This window comes from Terrapene carolina, unplaced genomic scaffold, assembly GCF_002925995.2.
Source record: "Terrapene carolina triunguis isolate 2854851 unplaced genomic scaffold, T_m_triunguis-2.0 Scaffold102, whole genome shotgun sequence".
In the NCBI taxonomy this organism is placed as follows: Eukaryota; Metazoa; Chordata; order Testudines; family Emydidae; genus Terrapene; species Terrapene triunguis.
In genome coordinates, this window is record NW_020664453.1 from 5041531 (window position 1) to 5060037 (window position 18507).

Sequence of the window (18507 nt, forward strand, 5' to 3'; positions counted from 1 at the left end):
GGTCTGTCATTGAATGACCAGACAGGTTAAAGTGTTCTCCCACTGGTTTTAGAGTGTTATGATTCCTGATTTCAGATTTGTGTCCATTAATTCTTTTGCGTAGAGACTGTCCGGTTTGGCCAATGTACATGGCAGAGGGGCATTGCTGGCACATGATGGCATATATCACATTGGTAGATGTGCAGGTGAACGAGCCCCTGATGGTATGGCTGATGTGATTAGGTCCTATGATGATGTCACTTGAATAGACATGTGGACAGAGTTGGCATCGGGCTTTGTTACAAGGATAGGTTCCTGGGTTAGTGTTTTTGTTCAGTGATGTGTGGTTGCTGGTGAGTATTTGCTTCAAGTTGGGGGGGTTGTCTGTAAGCGAGGACAGGTCTGTCTCCCAAAATCTGTGAGAGTGAGGGATCATCTTTCTGTTCTGTCTGTTATTACTTGAAACCACTTAAATCCTACTTTTTATATTTAATAAAAATCACTTTTTTTATTAATAAACCCAGAGTATGTGATTAATACCTGGGGGGGGGGGCGAACAGCTGTGCATATCTATCAGTGTTATAGAGGGTGGACAATTTATTAAATTTACCCTGTATAAGCTTTATACAGAGTAAAACAGATTTATTTGGGGTTTGGATCCCATTGGGAAATGGGTGTTTGGGTGCTGGAGATAACTGAAAACAGCTCAGCAGGTTACCCAAGTCTGCAGCTTTGGGGGCGTGGACCAGACCCTGGGTCTGTGTTGCAGCAGGCTAGTGTGTCTGGCTCAACAAGACAGGGGTCTGGAAGTCCCAAGCTGACAAGGAAAATGGGTTCAGAGGTAATTTCAACATATCAGGTGGAAGTCCCAAGGGGATCTCTGTGACCGAACCCATCACAGGAACCTCTGTCACTAATGCGGCTGAATGAGAGTGCATCTGGACCTTGTTCTTGAAGTCGACTATGTATGGGGGTTCTGAAATAAAGGCCCTAATATCCAAGATCCTCGGTGACTGGAGACATTGATGGCTGTGGTTTCAAGAGTGGGACCACCTGCACATACAGTCTCTGGATCCAGCCACCATAGGAGGGTGGTGATCACTGAAGGGGGGAAGTGTGACTACCATGTCCAAGCAGTCCCAGCCTGGTCGATACACTGATGCTAGCCAGGCCTAAAGAGGTCCGAGTCGCAATCTTGCGTGTTTCACCATATCAGCACATGAAAGAAGGCTCTTCAATGAACTCTATCCTTTGGACAGGGAAGAGCATTTATTTCTGCATGTTTATCAACAGGCCCTAATTTCTGGAAGGTTGACAGTATTAGCTGTATGTCTGCCTCCACGTAGGCCACGGTCTGACCTCTGATCAGCCAGGCGTCAAGGTAAGGATATACAGTACCTGAATGCTGTGTTTCCTTAGGAAAGCCAAGACAACTGCCATGCACTTTGTGAAAACCTGAGGGGCTGCTGATAGGCTGAATGGAAGTACAGCGAATTGGTAACGTACCTGGTTCACAACAAATTAGAGGAATCTTCTGTGGCCTTGGAAGACTGAAATAGGAGAGTGGTGTACCAGTCTCCTGGATCCACAGAAGGGATATCCACAGAAGGGATAATGGAAGCCAAGGAGACCATGCAGAACTTCAGCTTCTTCATGGAACTGCTGAGGTTTTGCAGGTCCAGGATAGGTTTGAGACTGCCGTTGGCCTTCAGGATTAGGAAATAACAGGAGTAAAACGCCCTGCCCTTAGCTCCGAAGGAACCTCCTCTACTGCTCCCACTTGCAGAAGCATTCGCACTTCCTGGATTAGAAGTTGCTCATGAGAAGGGTCCCTGATGAGGGAGGGAGGGTGGAAAGGGGGGGGGGAAGAACTGAACTGTAGGGCGTATCCGAATCCTACTGTGTGGCACTCAGTGGTCTGAGGTGATATGGGCCCACGCCCAATAATAGCGGAATAACCAATCCACAAAAAATTGGGAAGGGTGGGATCCAGACACTGTCCTGGTACGCCATCCTCGGGTGTACCCTCAAAAGGCCTGCTTAGACCCAGACAATTGTCTGGCAGGGCCAGTCCCATGGGCCGACAAGGACTGGGCAGGAGGCCTCCTTTTATAGCTCCTACCCCACTTCCTTATTGTAATCTGGCCTTGACTGAGGCTGGTAGAAACGGGGCAATGGCTGAGGTTTTAAGTGCTTTCTCAACAGGGCTGGGGTGTGTAGTCCTAGGGACTTAAGGTGGTCCTCAAATCCTTTAAGCTGTGGAGCTTAGAGTCTGTGTGCTCCGAAAAGAAAAACATGCCCTCAAAAGGGAGGTCTTGGACAGTCTGCTGCACTTCGTATGGGAGGCCCAAGGCCTGCAGCCATGAGCTTCTCCTCATGACCACAGCCAAAGCCATGGTTGGAGCCCCCACCCTGGAGTAGATCTTTCTGCCAAAGAGATCCAGCTCCTTGGCATCCTTGGCCTTGGGGGTAGGTCCTTGCTGTCCCTGCCTCTCTCGTTCGTTCACCGCTGACACCACTAGCGATCCTGGAGGAAGATGGATGTAAAAGTATTCAAACCCCTTCGGGGGAACAAAATACTTTTTCTCCACTCTCTTTCCAGTGGGTTGCAAGGTGTCTGCCACAAGGCCTTAACAGATTCCAGAATGGCACCGTTCAGAGGCAAAGCCACTCACGATGGCCCCGAAAAGGCCAAGATGTCCACCAAGGCATGGGAGGCCGCCAAGATTTCCTCCACCTGGATCCTCAGGTTTGGACTACTCTCCTGAGGAGCTCCTGGTGTGCACTGTAGTCGTCCTGAGCAGGCGCAAATGAAGTCCCCACTACCACCTCATCAGGAGAGGAGGAGGAGGAGGATGTAAGCACAGGTATAGGGTCCTGTTCCTGTCCTTCAGCACCTGAAGAATCCTGCAGTACCAGATCCTGAAGTTCGGTGCTGGGCTTGGTACCGGGTCCTGATTCCTGTACCGAGGGAGGTGGTGGGGGAGTTCTAAATTCTGACACGACACAGTAAGATCTCCTCGACTGAGGCCTTGGACCGGATGGAAGGCCCAGGGATTCCAGAAAGGCCATTGCCCTGGCATCTTCCACTGTGCTGGCCAGGCCATTGGTGAGAACCCTTGGCCCATTATCAGCTGTCAGGTATCAGCGGTCGAACCGGTGTTACCTCCTGTGGGAGGTATAAGATTCTGCCTCAGAGTCTGATTGTGAGGAGTCTCTCCTTGGTGACCATGGAGGAGCAGTACCGGTTGGTGCTGGAGAGCGGTGCCGGGAGGGAGGCGACCAGTGCTGTGTCATCATCACCAGTTTTCCCTTCAATGGCACCTGGGGCCTCAGTGCCATAGCTGCTCTCGTCTCTAGTGCCCATTCACGCCTGGTGGGGGATGGCAATACCAGGAGGGACAATAGCTACCTTGCTGCCTCGAATGCCTCTGGCATAGATGGAAGCGCCAGAAGCGGAGCGGCGGCGCGCTCAGGGGAGGAGGCGGAGATGAGCTGGAGCAGGGAGCAGTTCCTCTGCGCCCCCCGTTACTTGCTGCAGCCCTCCCCGGGGCCCCCCCGCTCCAGCTCACCTCCGTTCCATCTCCTCCCACGAGCGCGCCACAGCTCCGCTTCTCCCTCCTACCTCCCAGGCTTGCCGTGCCAATCAGCTGTTTGGCGCGGCAAGCTTGGGAGGGAAATGGGAGAAGTGGAGCCGAGCGGCGCGCTCGTGGGAGGAGGCGGCGATGGCGCTGAGGTGAGCTGGGGCGGGGAGCGGTTCCTCCGCCCCCCCCTACTTGCTGCAGCCCCCCTTCCCCAGCTCACCTCCGCCTCCTTCCACGAGCGCGCCGCAGCCCCGCTTCTCCGATTTCCCTCCCAGGCTTGCCGCGCCAATCAGCTGTTTGGTGCGGCAAGTGTGGGAGGGAGGAGAAGCGGAGCTGCGGCGCGCTTGTTGGAGGAGGCAGAGCGGAGGTGGGGTGGGGGGGGGCCCCGAGGAGGGCCGCAGCAAGTAACGGGCGGACGCAGAGGAACCGCTTGCAGTAACAGGAATTCGGATATAACGAGGTAAAGCAGCCCCGTCCCTCGAAGCGCTGCTTTACCGCGTTATATCCAAATTCGCGTTATATAGGACCGCATTATATCGGGGTAGAGTTGTACAACCCAAGCAATATGACCCCCAACAACAACAATTAGTTCATATTTCTTTTAGAGTATTTGTGACACGGTGACATTGTCATTGACATTCCACACTTCGCTGCAACACTCAGGCTCAGTTACTGAGGGCTTGTCTATACTGGCACTTTACAGCGCTGCAACTTTCTCGCTCAGGAGTGTGAAAAAACATTCCCGAGCACTGCAAGTTTCAGCCCTGTAAAGTGCCAGTGTTGCCGCGACTACACAGCTACGTTAAAGCACTGCCACGGCCAGCTCTTTAACGCTGCTAGTGAAGACATACCCTGAGGCTGTCTCTTTCGATTCCCATGCTGTTATTGTTCTGCAGTTGATTAAAAAGGTGGAGTTGATGAGATACATAGGGAGTTCCATTCAGCACTCTTTGGACAAAGAAGGCTGCTCTGGTGTAAGGTTTTATGGGAAGAGTGAGTTACCATTTAAGAACAGAGACATTGTTCAGAACACCTCCAGCAAACAGGCTTATCTGTTCTTTTATTTTATCTGAGACTGATAGATCTTTGGAGTAAGGAGCCTGTTTAGCACTAGGTCTCTACAGAACCTAGCACAATGGAGTCCCCAATCCTGATCAAGCATTCTGAGTCCTATCCTGATATAGATTTAGTATTAATAATTGCTGGTGCTTGTGAATCTGTCCCATTGCAAAACATTATATAATGATTTCAAACTTTCCACCGTTCAAAACAAGTCAGCTCCCATTTACTTTTATCTTTAATACAAAAGAAAAATGAAATACAGGATTAAGCTGAGAACAGGTAAAATTACTGGACAAACTTCATTGACAAGTTATTTTATTACCATCTTGGCTGAGACAAATACACTAAATTACATTTTGAAAGCAGTCAAAAATGCAGGACACATTTAATAAGTAGGTGGTGTAAGCAATTCAAGATAGATATCTGTGAAACTAATTTTCCCTCTGTTGATATTCAACACTTCTTGTCAACTGTTAGGAATGGGCCACATCCACCCTAGTTGAATTGGTCCCCACTTGGTAAGGCAACTCCCATCTTTTCATGTGCTGTATATTTATACCTTACTGTATTTTCCACTCCATGCATCTGATGAAGTGGATTATAGCCCACAAAAGCTTATGCCCAAATAAATTTCTTAGTCTTTAAGGTGCCACAAGGACCCCTCGTTGTTTTTACTGATAGAGACTAACACACCTACCCCTCTGAAACCTGTGACCCATGGATATGCTACTTTTTCCCCCCCTAAAAGATACACTCTAGAAATTAATTTTGGAGATGTTTGATGGTCTGTGTTATATAGAAGGTCAAACTAAATCACAATGGTCCCTTCTGGCCTTAGAATCTATGATGACATGCCAGACCCAAAAAAAGGGATTTTGGCCATTAAACCTCCCAAATTTGATTTATGCGAAGGAGGAAAACACCTCTGAGTTCTATTTCAAGACTCAATGACACTTCACAAATAGGATTCCACTTACAGACAGACAATTCTGCTTTAGTTTTTGAACTTTCCTGTTCATTAGTTGGGACGTTTGCATGACCCCACAATTTTTGATCCTTAAGCATCGATCTGCTCCTACTAATTAAAGTGACGTAAAGGCAGCCAGTTTATATTGAGGAGCCCAACTTTTGACATTGGGAGCCATCCTATCATCTTACCAAAAGCCCAAGGGCTGCACCTAATTTGCATACAATCATAATTTGTCCAAATTAAATGTAAAAAAAAAAATAGTAGTTTGAATTTGTAACTCCCTTGAGAGAGGAGTTAGAATTGTTTATTTAAATTCACCATCAATAAAAACTAGAGGTTGATCAGATTTGTTCTTGCCCTGCAGAGAGAGAGGGTTAAGAGGGACAAAGGGTGCATTTTATGTTTCCACTGATCTATGTTTGGCTCTCAGACTGCATGTTGTGTACCACTACCATACATTAAGTATCAGGGGATAGCCGTGTTAGTCTGTATCTACAAAAACAACAAGGAGTCTGGTGGCACCTTAAAGACTAACTGTTAGTCTTTAAGGTGCCACCAGACTCCTTGTTGTTTTTGTACCATACATTAAAGATTCTCACACACACACACACACACACACACACACACACACTTTTTCCTTCCAAAAAAGATGACTGGAGAAGCAGGGGGGAGGGTCTGAAAAATTTTAGTGCTTTAGTTTTCTAAGTTACTTTCAGCTACCAAATTTAATAAGATATTGCAATGGAACAAGAAAACCTCAAATGCCATCTCCTCTCTAAAACTCAGCAAGTCACTTCTCCTATCCTTTCCTCTTCTCTGGTGCCATACTTCCCCTTCCTTGAATGCTGATACCTCATTCTGCAAAACCCCCATGCCTTAGTTTCTGCAAGTCTCTCCCTGTCCCTTATTTCTACTGTCCTTTCTCTTCACTATTTGTCCATCTTTTCTTCAGTCAGTCTCAGGTGACTGCTGAAGAGCACAGTGAGGCATATCCTTTCCTCCAGAGAGGAGTGCTGCCCGGGACGGTTTCCTCACCCCTGCCGACACGAGAGCAAGGGACAAAGCTCAGCTGTATCCTAAATCATTAGGCCGTGGGCCAAGCTCTTTATTCTGTATGTCTCTCACTCAACTCCATCTTAGTGCACGTACTCCTTTCCCACCGACAAGACCAAATTTGTGCTGATGCTCCCACACATAGTGCTTGCCCAATAATATCAGCAAGAGAAGCAGAACATAACTGTAGCAGTCTTAATCAGTTTTAATCTGCTGGGTCAGGGGAAAATGTTGTAGGCAGAAACTGCCAAAGGATAATCTTCTGCTGTTTCCAATAGTGTGGTGGGATATATGAGCTTGTCATTCCTCATCTCCCCCACCTAACCCCAAAACACATAAGCAGAGCAGAAAAGTATCCCATTTTAGCTGCTCCTACAGAGCAATTTACCCATGGTCAAATATCAGATTCACACAAATACAGTAGCAAAATTTCCTCAGCTATCAGCAATCCCAGTTAAGCACTATGTGCAGGAACAACAGCACAGGCAGGACTCCTCTTCAGGGAAAAAAAATTAAATATCAAGGGCAGGATGATCATTTTAAGGATTCCACTACAAATTTAAACTCATTTATTTAAACCATCTCTGCCAATTCTCCAAAGTTAACTCACTGAATATAACAGAAAGCAGATTCTCAATATTTGACAGAAAACCCATTTTGAAAGAAGGCATACATTTAAAGTTATTCTAATTTTCAAACTCAATTTTACTTGAGTGATACATGATTCCAAGATCTCCATTCATCTCAACACAGAATTCTGTTCTCAAATTCAACATAGTTTTTAGTCTGAATTTTCATTGTTACTTTTTGTAATCTTCTCTTTTAAAAAAAAAGTGTGTGTGTGTGTGTGTGTACACACACACACACACACACACACACACCCTATGGTAGACCCAGAGAGCAAAGAGAAGAAAAGGATAAAACTTTGTCATTGGCAAACCCCAGAAATAAAAAATACTTAAGCGTTTGACAGGCTTCTCATATGGTCACATCTGCCTTAACTAATGCATTCCATCTCTTCTGCTTTTACTGTGTCAAAGAATGTCTTCTCTGACACTGGATTGTAGTTCTGAAATATGGGTGATTCCCCACCACAGCTGCCCATAGAACAGGGCCTAAGACAAGTTCCAGAGGAGACCCAAAGAGCACCTAACATTATCCACTATCTCTTTAGGTACACAAGTGTTAGTTCAACATACCTTCAATTGGTCTATCAAGATCTGCAAATAAGCATCAGCCTCTGTAAGTTTCTTATCAAAATCCTGAACACTGGGAACAAATCCTGAATCCACACCCTACATAAAAAAATAAAATAAAAAAAAGAGAGAGAAATCAAATCTATAATAGTGTTTTTGAGCCATTTACTTGACTAATTATATTTATTCATAACTGATTAGTAGTTAATAAAGGCTGGCTTATTTCTGTACATCATGTTGCATGTACTTGGATACATGTCAAAACATTTTAACCACAAGATGGTCTCCTGTTGTATTACAACTGGTGCACAACATTGTGACATCCACAGATTGCCAGTAGTCTTCATTGGTGCATATATAGTTACCATAAACCCATACTACTACATTTAATTAAGATTATTAAAATTAGTTATTTTTCATGTAGACATTTCAATTTCATTTGAAAGAAAAGTATAAAGGAAATAATTTTCCTATTTCAGTGCCAAATGACTACCACCAAATACCATTACACTGACTATGCCAGTCAACCAGCGCAGCTGTTGGATCACTGCCCTTGTAACAGCTGAAGAAGTATTTTCATCAACCAAAAGCCAGCTTGATTCAGAGACGAGTGGCCAAAGAATGAACAAACATGAATACTGAACTAACCTCTCACTATTAGAAAGGGTCCCTCCTGTAAAGGATTTGAACTTCAGTAGGGCAGCTGGGAAATTTAAATAGATGGAAGTCCAGTTATTAGCTCCTTCAGAATGTGTAGTAATTTGTATAACTATTACGGTATATAAAAGTTCTAATCTCAATACATACACGTAAAGATTTTTATTTTTCTGACTTGTGCTTTTAAATTCTCCGCTATAAAGCTGAATTAACATAGGGTTTGTATTTAATATTTTTCCTTCTTAAACTTAAACTGTCTGTGTTAAAATAACTGTGTTCCAGACTGGAACACCACATCTTTAATGGGAAAGGAAAATGGATTTTGGGAAAATGGGAAAGGATTTGTGAAGTTGAGTACTCCTTTTTGTGCACATGGCAGGTTTATACAGCATGGGTTTCTTTTTTTTAGTAGTGAATGAGGCTGAAGGGTGTTATTCCTGACCATACCCAATGTAGAAAATTAAGCCTCTCCCAAACTATTATTTATAGAGTATCATCAATGCAAGGGACAGTTTATAGATCAATAAGAAAGCATTCACGACCTGAAGAACTTTACAATGTATATCAAGACACGTGACAAAATGAGATAGGGAAGGGGCAGAAGGACAGACAAGTGTTACAACAGTAACATAATCTGCAAGTTTTGAATTCTAACTAATAGGGTCCTACCAAATTCACGGCCATGAAAAATGCATCATGGACTGTGAAATCTGGTCTCCCCCATGAAATTTGTTTTTTTGTGTACTTTTACCCTGTACTATACAGATTTCACAGGGGAGATCAGCGTTTTTCAACCTGGGGGTCCTGACCCAAAAGGAGGTTGTGGGAGGGTCGCAAGGTTATTGTAGGAGGGTTGTGGTATTGCCACCCTTACTTCTGTGCTGCATTCAGAACTGGGTGGCCAGAGAGTGGCAGCTGCTAGTCACGTGACCAGTTCTGAAGGCAGTACCCTGCCAGCAGCAGTGCAAAAGGGTGGCAATACCATACGTTTCAGCTGCCTTCAGAGCTGGGTGACTGGAGAGTGGCGGCTGCTGGCCGAGGGCCCAGCTTTGAAGACAGCAACGCAGAAGTCAGGGTGGTAATATCATAATATGCCATTCTTACTTCTGCACTGCTGCTGGCAGTGATGCTGCCTTCAGAGCTAGGCTCCCGGCCAGCAGCTGCCACTCTCTGGCCGCCCAGCTCTGAAGGCAGCACCGCCACCAGCAGCAGCACAGAAGCAAGAACGGCAATACTGCAACCCCCCTACAATAACCTTGTGACCCTCCCCCAACAGTCCCTTTTGGGTCAAGACCCCTACAGTTACACCACTATGAAATTTCAGATTTAAATATCTGAAATCATGAAATTTACGATTTTTAAAATCCTATGACCATGAAATTGACCAAAATGGACGATGAATTTGGTAGGGCACTACTAATGGGTATATAGTGTAACATAAATAAAGGTTACTCACCTGTAACCAGAGGGGGGCTTTGGTTGGTTGGTTGGTTGGTTTTTAGTTGACCTCTTCACATTCAGACTCTTGGGAATGCTTCAACAGCACAGCATGGAACATTGGTACATTCCCAAGAGTCTGAATTTACCAAGGCCACTCAAAAAAAGCATTTATAATATATTTTTGGATTTTATGTCCAAAGCTAAATTCTACATTTGTATGTAACTCTCTCCCACATTGTTAGTTTTGTCAACACAGGTTGGTTCCTTTTCTTTTTGTAGAAGATTGGTCAAGCATATAAAAAACTTTGTTGGTGTCCTTAGAGAGGATGGGGATACTATTATATGCGATGTAAAAATGACTCATTTATATTAGAATCTGCAAAACTGATTATATGTTATGGTGCATGAACACACTTTCATGCTAATACAAAAAATTAAAATACTGATTTTACAAGGGATCATTTTTTATCTGCCTGCCAAGTCTTGAACTGAGCTACAAAATGAGGCCCTGATCCTGCACACTGTTCCCACAAGGATCTACCCAAATGGTACAGCTTGTAAGATGAGTGCATTCAGCAGCCAGACAATCCATACTGGCCAAGTTCAAACACCAGCATTTTGAAGCAAGGGCTAAAAATGGGGGAAACACTTACTGATCATTGCTCCAATAAAAACCCCAAATCCTCATAACACCCTGATGTAACAACAAGGTATACAGAGGATCTAAACTAAGTAAACCAAGGTTCAGAGTAGCAGCCGTGTTAGTCTGTATCCGCAAAAATAACAGGAGTACTTGTGGCACCTTAGAGACTAACAAATTTGTTAGTCTCTAAGGTGCCACAAGTACTCCTGTTATTTTTAAGTAAACCAAGTAATTCTTGGTGAGGGATTTACTTGTGATAATGATCTGATATACAGCTACAATTACATAAAAATCAGTATAGTAAAAACTTTGTTATCCGGCATGCTGGGGGAATAGGGGGAGTCGGTTAGTCAAAAATTCTGGTTAACTATGAGTTATACTTACCAACGGAGGGAGGGAAATTGGGTGCAGGAGGGAGCTCAGGGCTGGGGCTTGGGGCACGGGAGGAGTTTCAGGGTGCTGGATCTGGGCAGTGCTCACCTCAGGAGGCTACCTGCAAGCGGTGACATGTCCCCGCTGCGCCTAGGCAGAGGCACGGCCAGGCCGCTCTGCGCACTGCCTCCACACACAGGCGCCGCGCCTGCAGCTCCCATTGGCCGCAGTCCCTGGCCAATGGGAGCTGTGGAACCAGCGTTTGGGGCAGGGTGGGGGCAGCGCACAGAGCCCCCATGGCTGTTCCTCCATCTAGGAGCAGCAGGGATGTCGCCACTTACGGGGAGCCGCCCAAGTGGAGTGCCGCCCGGATCCGGCACCCCGAAATGCCGATTTCTAGAGCTTTCCAATTGGTAAAGTGCCAGATAACACAGCTTTTACAGTATTGTGCTCCATGGCTAAAGGAAGAGAACACTGTCTAGCAGACAGTGACACCATAACTGCTGCAAATGGTCTAGCACTCTCAGATACAAACTTTATATATCTAACCTACTTGAACTACAGAAGATTTCTGGTGAAGACGCTGCACTATGTATCATTAACATCACAGCACAGAATACTGTGCAAACAGTCTTTATATTGCATAAAATTGCTAATTTTTACTGCAGTCACAAACCAAAATATTAATATGTGAATGGCATGGTATTTACAGTGGTGATTTTAGGATAAAAGGCCATTGCCAAGTTCCAGGCTCTTAGTGCTAAAAAAAAAAAAAAAAAAAAAAAATCCGATTTATATATGATTTATTTTTGTATGTTATGTAATATTTCTTAAAATGTTTAAATATACAGTAAAATTCACAAAAATAATTTTATAAGAAAAACCAACTCACCACCAGCAGGGGGAAAATAATAAAACCCAGTATAGAATCTAGCTGGCAAAGAGAAAGGGTTTTATTTCTAAGCATAATTAGGAGTTGGTTTGGAGAGACCAACAGATGCATACACAGCTGCAGTATTTCACTAACCTGCTTTTGGTTTGTCTATGCAAGGGCAATTAAGATGCAGTCTGATAATCTGGCAAACAAACCTACTGCTTTGTTCATGAAATACGGCAAATTTAGATGGAATTGTTTTAAAGGAAGAGCGAAAGATGTTTAGAAAGTTATAAAGTCAAGGTCAGCAATTTGCACAGCAAGATTATTATACAAGATACTAGAAGTACAATTCAATGGTTCAGATTTGGTTGTTGACAGGCCATATTTGCAGGACAGTACACAAACAAGACAGACTTGAGTGACAGGATTATTTTAATGCTTCTTGATTTGGCTATCAGAGGATAAACTGGGGAGAGGAAAGTCTCTCCCTCTCTCTATGTGTAAATAAGGCTTCAAAAGAAATAAGTAAATGAAAAGCAATGGAATGTTTCAAAAAAGTTCAGTACAATTACCAGAGGTTGCAAGATGCTATATAAAAAGATTTTTTGTCACCTGAATTTACAACCATTATCAATGTGATTTTTTAAGATGCTGGTTTTGTTTCTCCATTTACATACATTTTCAGATTATGGAAGTCTTAATAAAAAAGGAGCTCAACAAGATGTTTTAGATCTTTAGAAATATGCTGATTCAGATTTTCAGTTAAAACCCTTATATCAGTTGAGCAAGATGTTAAAATAAGTGTATACGTTCCCCATCCCCCCAAATAACCAGTACTGATTATATTGTAATTTAAATTCAGTTTAAGAAAGAAACATACAGTATTTGCCAGATATAGAAGGGGAGATGGCGGAAATGGTAGGACTGCAATATATAAATTAGTTTTAAAGAGGTGGAAATCTTCCATTAAAAAAAATATTATTCCTCATAAACTTTCAGTTATGTTTCCTAACATTCACAGGGTGAATTGAAATAAATTAAACTGTTTTAATATTCATTGTACTGATACTCTGTGTAGTCCTTTTCCATATATCAACATACACACGAGTTTCTAGTAATATGCTTGAAAAAGAAGAAACCTAGAACTTTTATATATCACACATGGGGTCCTTTTCCTTAATTCTCTAGTAACTTTTGATCTCCAAAATTGCTTTGAAACCAATGAAGTAAAAATCGGAGCTTCTCATTACGCCTGCCCCAAAACACAAGATTTGGTGTCTGGAAGTTGATGCTAGACAAATTCAAACTGGAAATCTGGTGCAAATTTAAAGTAATGGTAATTAGCCATTGGAACAATTTACCAAGTGCTGTGGTGGATTCTCCATCACTGGAAATTTTTAAATTAAGATTGGATTTCTTTCTAAAAGATATGCGCTAGTTCAACAGTTCTCAAACTGTGGGTCACAACCCCATTTTAAAGGGGTCGCTAGGACTGGTGTTAGATTTACTGGGGTTCAGGGCTGTTTAAAGTTAGTTGTGCACTAGAAAATTAAGAGCAACAGAGGGTCCTGTGGCACCTTTAAGACTAACAGAAGTATTGAGAGCATAAGCTTTCGTGGGTAAGAACCTCACTTCTTCAGATGCAAGGTTCTTACCCACGAAAGCTTATGCTCCCAATACTTCTGTTAGTCTTAAAGGTGCCACAGGACCCTCTGTTGCTTTTTACAGATTCAGACTAACACAGCTACCCCTCTGATACTAGAAAATTAAGAGTTAATGGAAAAGAAAGCTTGGGGGGAGACAGCATGGGAATAAAATGGAAAGTTATTTTAAAATAAGTATAAACACCATCTTTACAAAGAAAAACTGTAGCTTTGAAGGTGTTTATTTTTTCTACTTCAAACGAAAGGCAGAGCTGTAACAATATTAGAAAAAAGTCAACTCTGCCACATTTCAGGAAATATGTGGACAAACTGGAGAAAGTCCAGAGGAGAACAAAAATGATTAAAGGTCTAGAAAATATGACCTATGAGGAAAGATTGAAAAAATTGGGTTAGTTTAGTTTGCAGAAGAGAAGATTGAGGGGGGACGTAACAGTTTTTAAGTACAAAAAAGGTTATTACAAGGAGGGAGAAAAATTGTTCTTGTTAACCTCTGAGGATAGGACGAAAAGCAATCGGCTTAAATTGCAGCAAGGGAGGTTTAGGCTGGACATTAGGAAAAACTTCCTAACTGCAACTGTAGTTAAGCACTGGGATAAATTGCCTAGGGAGGTTATGGAATCTCCGTCAAGTTTTTAAGAGCAGGTTAGACAATCACCTGTCAGGGATGGTCTATATATAATACTTAGTCCTGCCTTGAGTGCAGGGGACTGGACTAGAAGACCTCTCGAGGTCCCTTCCAGTCCTACGATTAAGGAAACTATATATATATTTTTTTTCCCCAAAGTGTCTCTACACTCGGGGGGAAAAAATGAATCCAGCTTTGCAACCTGAGCTAGCTCTGCTGAAAGAGTCCTCAAACAAGGGTGGACTGGGACAGCAAAGGAGGAGAAGCGGTTGTCTACACTAAGGGTTAGATCAGCTTAACTACACTTCTCAGGGATGTGGATTTTCACACTCCTGAGCGACAGTTAAGCCAACTTAATTTTCTAATGTAGAGCAGGCCATAGTTGTATCTGTACTGAATGGTGAAAGAACTAATTGGAGCAGCTGAGCTGTGATTGTGATATGAGGCGATCTGGAGGGGCTGTGTCCTTGAGTCCCTCTCCCTGACCCGTATGTGTGTGTGATCAAAGGAAAGAGGTATGTGTGTGTGCTCTGAGATATCCAGTATCTCTCAATTCAGTGCTGTGTTGTGCAACGTTCCCTCTAATTTTTTCCATCCATGCACGGAATAAATTTTGTTATGTGCAGCACCAAAATCGAGGTAATATGCGGATGTGCACCATCACTCCATACTTTCATGGCAGCCCTTATCCCACTAAGAGCTCACAACGTCCTACTGCTACAACCTAGCTGGGTCTTAGGGAAGGTCTGTCTTCAGGTGACATCTGCAGTACCTATCTATTCATTCCTACAGTCTCCTTCCATAAGGATCAGTACATGCTTCACAAACGAGACATATAAATACACCACTGAAATGCAGCCACCTCTGGGGAGGAAAGTCAGCAGCCAGCTAGGCCAACAGCACAGAGAGTAGTTTGGAAAGAGAAGGGGGATTTTGGACAGGAAGAATCTTCTCCTCTTATGCAAAATGCTTGAGATATTTAATGTTCAGACAGGGCTTCATCTGTAAAGGTCTCACCTGACTGTAAAATATAATACCATCATATTAGAAATCAAAGTAAATGTTTCTTTTAAAATCAGGACACTAAGGCTCAACATTTTTAAAAATACTCAAAATTCCCCTTACTACCATCCTCTTGAATTAACAATACAAAGCACTTTAAAAGTCTATAGACTACTCAACCTTCATGTTGTTTATATTTTTATATTGGATCAGCTTGGACAATTAAAGTAGCACAGTCAAATCACCTTAGATTCTCATGCACACATACAATGTTCCAATGTCTGGGTTATTACAGTGAAACACATAGCTCTGTAAATTTACAAAGCACTTTACAAACACATGGTCCGCTCAGACAAACTTTCACTTGACATGAAGTTCTGCCACTTCTTTTCATGAGGCCACTCACATGCGTAACAGCTACATGAGTAATACTTTTCAGGATCAGGACCCTAGATAAACCACATATCCTGCCCACAAAAGCTTTGCAAACACTGCTAGGGGAAGTTTAAATCCACAATAGGGAATTGTCGTCACTGGAAATCAGACAAAAACAGTCACAAAAATATTTCCGTTATTCCTAGTTTTGATAATTTCCTTTTAAAACACAAATCTAAAAGCCAACAATATTTAGTGCTTTTCATTTATAAATCGCAATGTATTTTACAGAGGAAGGTCAATATCATTATTCCCATCTGGAAAATGGGGAAATTGAGGCACAGTGTGGGGTGAGGTGACTTTTCAAGGCCACACAGAAACTCAATGGGAGAGCTGGGGAAAGATCCAAAGTCTTTTGACTTCCAAGGATTACGACTCCCAGCCCCAGGACTGGGAGAGAGGACTCTCTCCCCAGGGTCCAGGTGGGGAGGGGAGGCAGCAAGCTCCTCCTGGGGCTGGAGGGGGAGCCAGTCCTGCCTGTGCATCACCATCCCCCACCTCACCCCATTGCCCTCCACCCACCCATTCCCCACCTCACCCCGCTGCCCTCCACCCCCCATTGTCCACCCATCTCCCCTCACTGCCATTTACCTAAACATCCAGGCACACTTGTGGCTATGCCCATGTACGCACCAGTACTAATCAAGGTTTCAGAGTAGCAGCCGTGTTAGTCTGTATCCGCAAAAAGAACAGGAGTACTTGTGGCACCTTAGAGACTAACAAATTTGTTAGTCTCTAAGGTGCCACAAGTACTCCTGTTCTTAGTACTAATCAAGTGTGTGGCCCTTGATGGCCCCTTGTGCAGCCACACAGGTGTGCAGCTTAGAGGGAACACTGATGTTATGTAGGCTGTATCACTAGTGGGGCACAGGGATCTTCTTGCTATGAGGACTGTCAGCAGTTAGGTAGGATATGAGAATGGTCTGTTAAGCTTAGTGATACATAAATGAAAGTACACCTCTACCTCAATATAACACGAATTCGGATATAACGCGGCAAAGCAGTGCTCCAGGGCGGCAGGGCTGTGCACTCCGGCGGATCAAAGCAAGTTCAATATAACGCGGTTTCACCTATAACGCGGTAAGATTTTTTGGCTCCCAAGGACAGCGTTATATCAAGGTAGAAGTGTACTGTATAGTGTTAGATGGCACTGTATGCATAAGGGAGAAAAAGGTGTGATATTCGTTCTGTGGAGTAGGCTGAGTGAGTGTAGGGGAAGGCGCAGGTAGCTCCTGTTCAGTACAGTGCAAAGGTAGAACGTGAGTATGTTTTATGGATGTAATGGGACATTGCTCAAAGACAATGAGTTAAGGATGAATGGGCCTGGACCTCAACTCTATTTCCTGACCCCTGTAGATGGGGAGAGCTCCCCATGCCACAGCTCACATGAGGGGGCTCAGCCCCCACAGCTGGGCAGAGGTCCCTCCCAGATCCTTGTTCACACATGGAAGGGGAGAATGTGAGATTGACAGGACTCCTGCCCCTATTCTCCCCCAGTCCCTCTGCCACTTGCCTACATGTCCCCCTTCCCAGTGTCTCACACTACCTTCCCCCCCACTCTTTCTAACCTCCACTCCTTCACCCCACCATAGTCCCCTAAATCCTCTAATCCTCCACTTCCACCCATCCCCATTATCTCCATCTCCTTAACCCCTCTCCTCTCACTGCTGTTCCAAACTCCTCTCACCCTATCCCCCTCCCCACTGTTCTGCTTCCTAATTCCCCCTCTTCTCCCAGCAAGGATTTGCAGCTGTAGAGTTTTTTTTCTTCGTTTTGAAAAGCTTCAGTGCCTTCTGATTTTTTTTGCTGTACTCAGATCCCCAAAATAGAAAAACTGTGACAAAGGCAAATTGTAGCAAATGGCCTTTTTTATTTCAAATTTTTGACCAGGGTTGGATTTGAACTCGCCTCTCTCTCTCTCCACCTGCTCGGGATAATATTTGGTGCTTGAGTCTTAGAGCTTTTCTACACTTAAAACATTACAGCAGCACAACTGAGCGGCTGTAGCACTTCAGTGCAGACCAATACCTATGCTGACAGGAAGGGTTCTCCCATTGGCGTAAGTAATCCACCTCTTTAACAGGCTGTAATCTAGGTCAATGGAAAAATTCTAAGGGAGGACCTAGAGCTGTCTACACTGATGGGTTGGACTGGTATAACCAAGTCTCTCAGGCGAGTGGAATTTTCACACCCCTGAGAGTCATAGTTATACCAGTGTAAATTCCTAGCGTACACCAAGCCTTAGGCATGACCCTAAGTGGAGAAGCAAACTTTTGCTAATAACGTCGCAAATTTTGCTCTCCAAAAGGGCTAATGGGCACTATGCACTGTCTGAAAGGCAACCCTCAAGCATGTGACAAAGTTGTGCCAGAATCAGAGCCATGGTTTGATCACCAGGTGTATGCAAAAAAGCAATGCAAAAAATGTCAATTTAAAGAAAATCTGTTTTCAGAGGGCTATATCTCAGGAACCCCTTGTTCGAATAACCCTAAATTTGGATCACTAAAGCTACTCTGACACACACCAAATTTCAAGACAATTCAAGTAAAAGTGTGCAATTTGGAGCACTTAGAAGAATCAAGCTTTAAACAGAAACTTGGTTTTAATCTTAGCTATAGAAAAAGTGTCAGTCTCCTATAATAGGTTTTTACCATACAACTGGCGATTCATCTAGCAATGATATATTATGTTAGTTTCTTGCCCTTATACCTGGGACAACAGGCCATGAGTGGGAGTCTTAATTTCCTGCACAACTTTGTTCCGAATCTATAGTTAATTCGGTCCCAGCATACATCATTCATAAGCCCAGCTCTCTCCTCTAAGTGGACGACCTTGAGGGTGGGAGGAAAAAAAGTTATCACACTGGCCTGTTCTACACTATGAAGTTAGGTCAACATAAGCCACCTTGCATCGACCTAGTTGTGCATGTGTCTACACTTAAATTTGTC

General features: G+C 43.7%; 1 protein-coding gene across 4 annotated transcripts in view; it reads right to left on the reverse strand.

The window, feature by feature from the left end:
- The window catches only part of LOC112104312 (oxysterol-binding protein-related protein 9), a 114343-nt gene that overhangs the window by 43343 nt on the left and 52493 nt on the right, over window positions 1-18507 (reverse strand). For all 4 annotated transcript variants that reach the window (XM_026651745.1, XM_026651744.1, XM_026651742.1 and 1 more), the window contains one exon: window positions 7848-7943. In XM_026651745.1, coding sequence (XP_026507530.1) covers window positions 7848-7943 — 96 coding nt within the window. The remainder of the gene's footprint in view (window positions 1-7847; window positions 7944-18507) is intronic.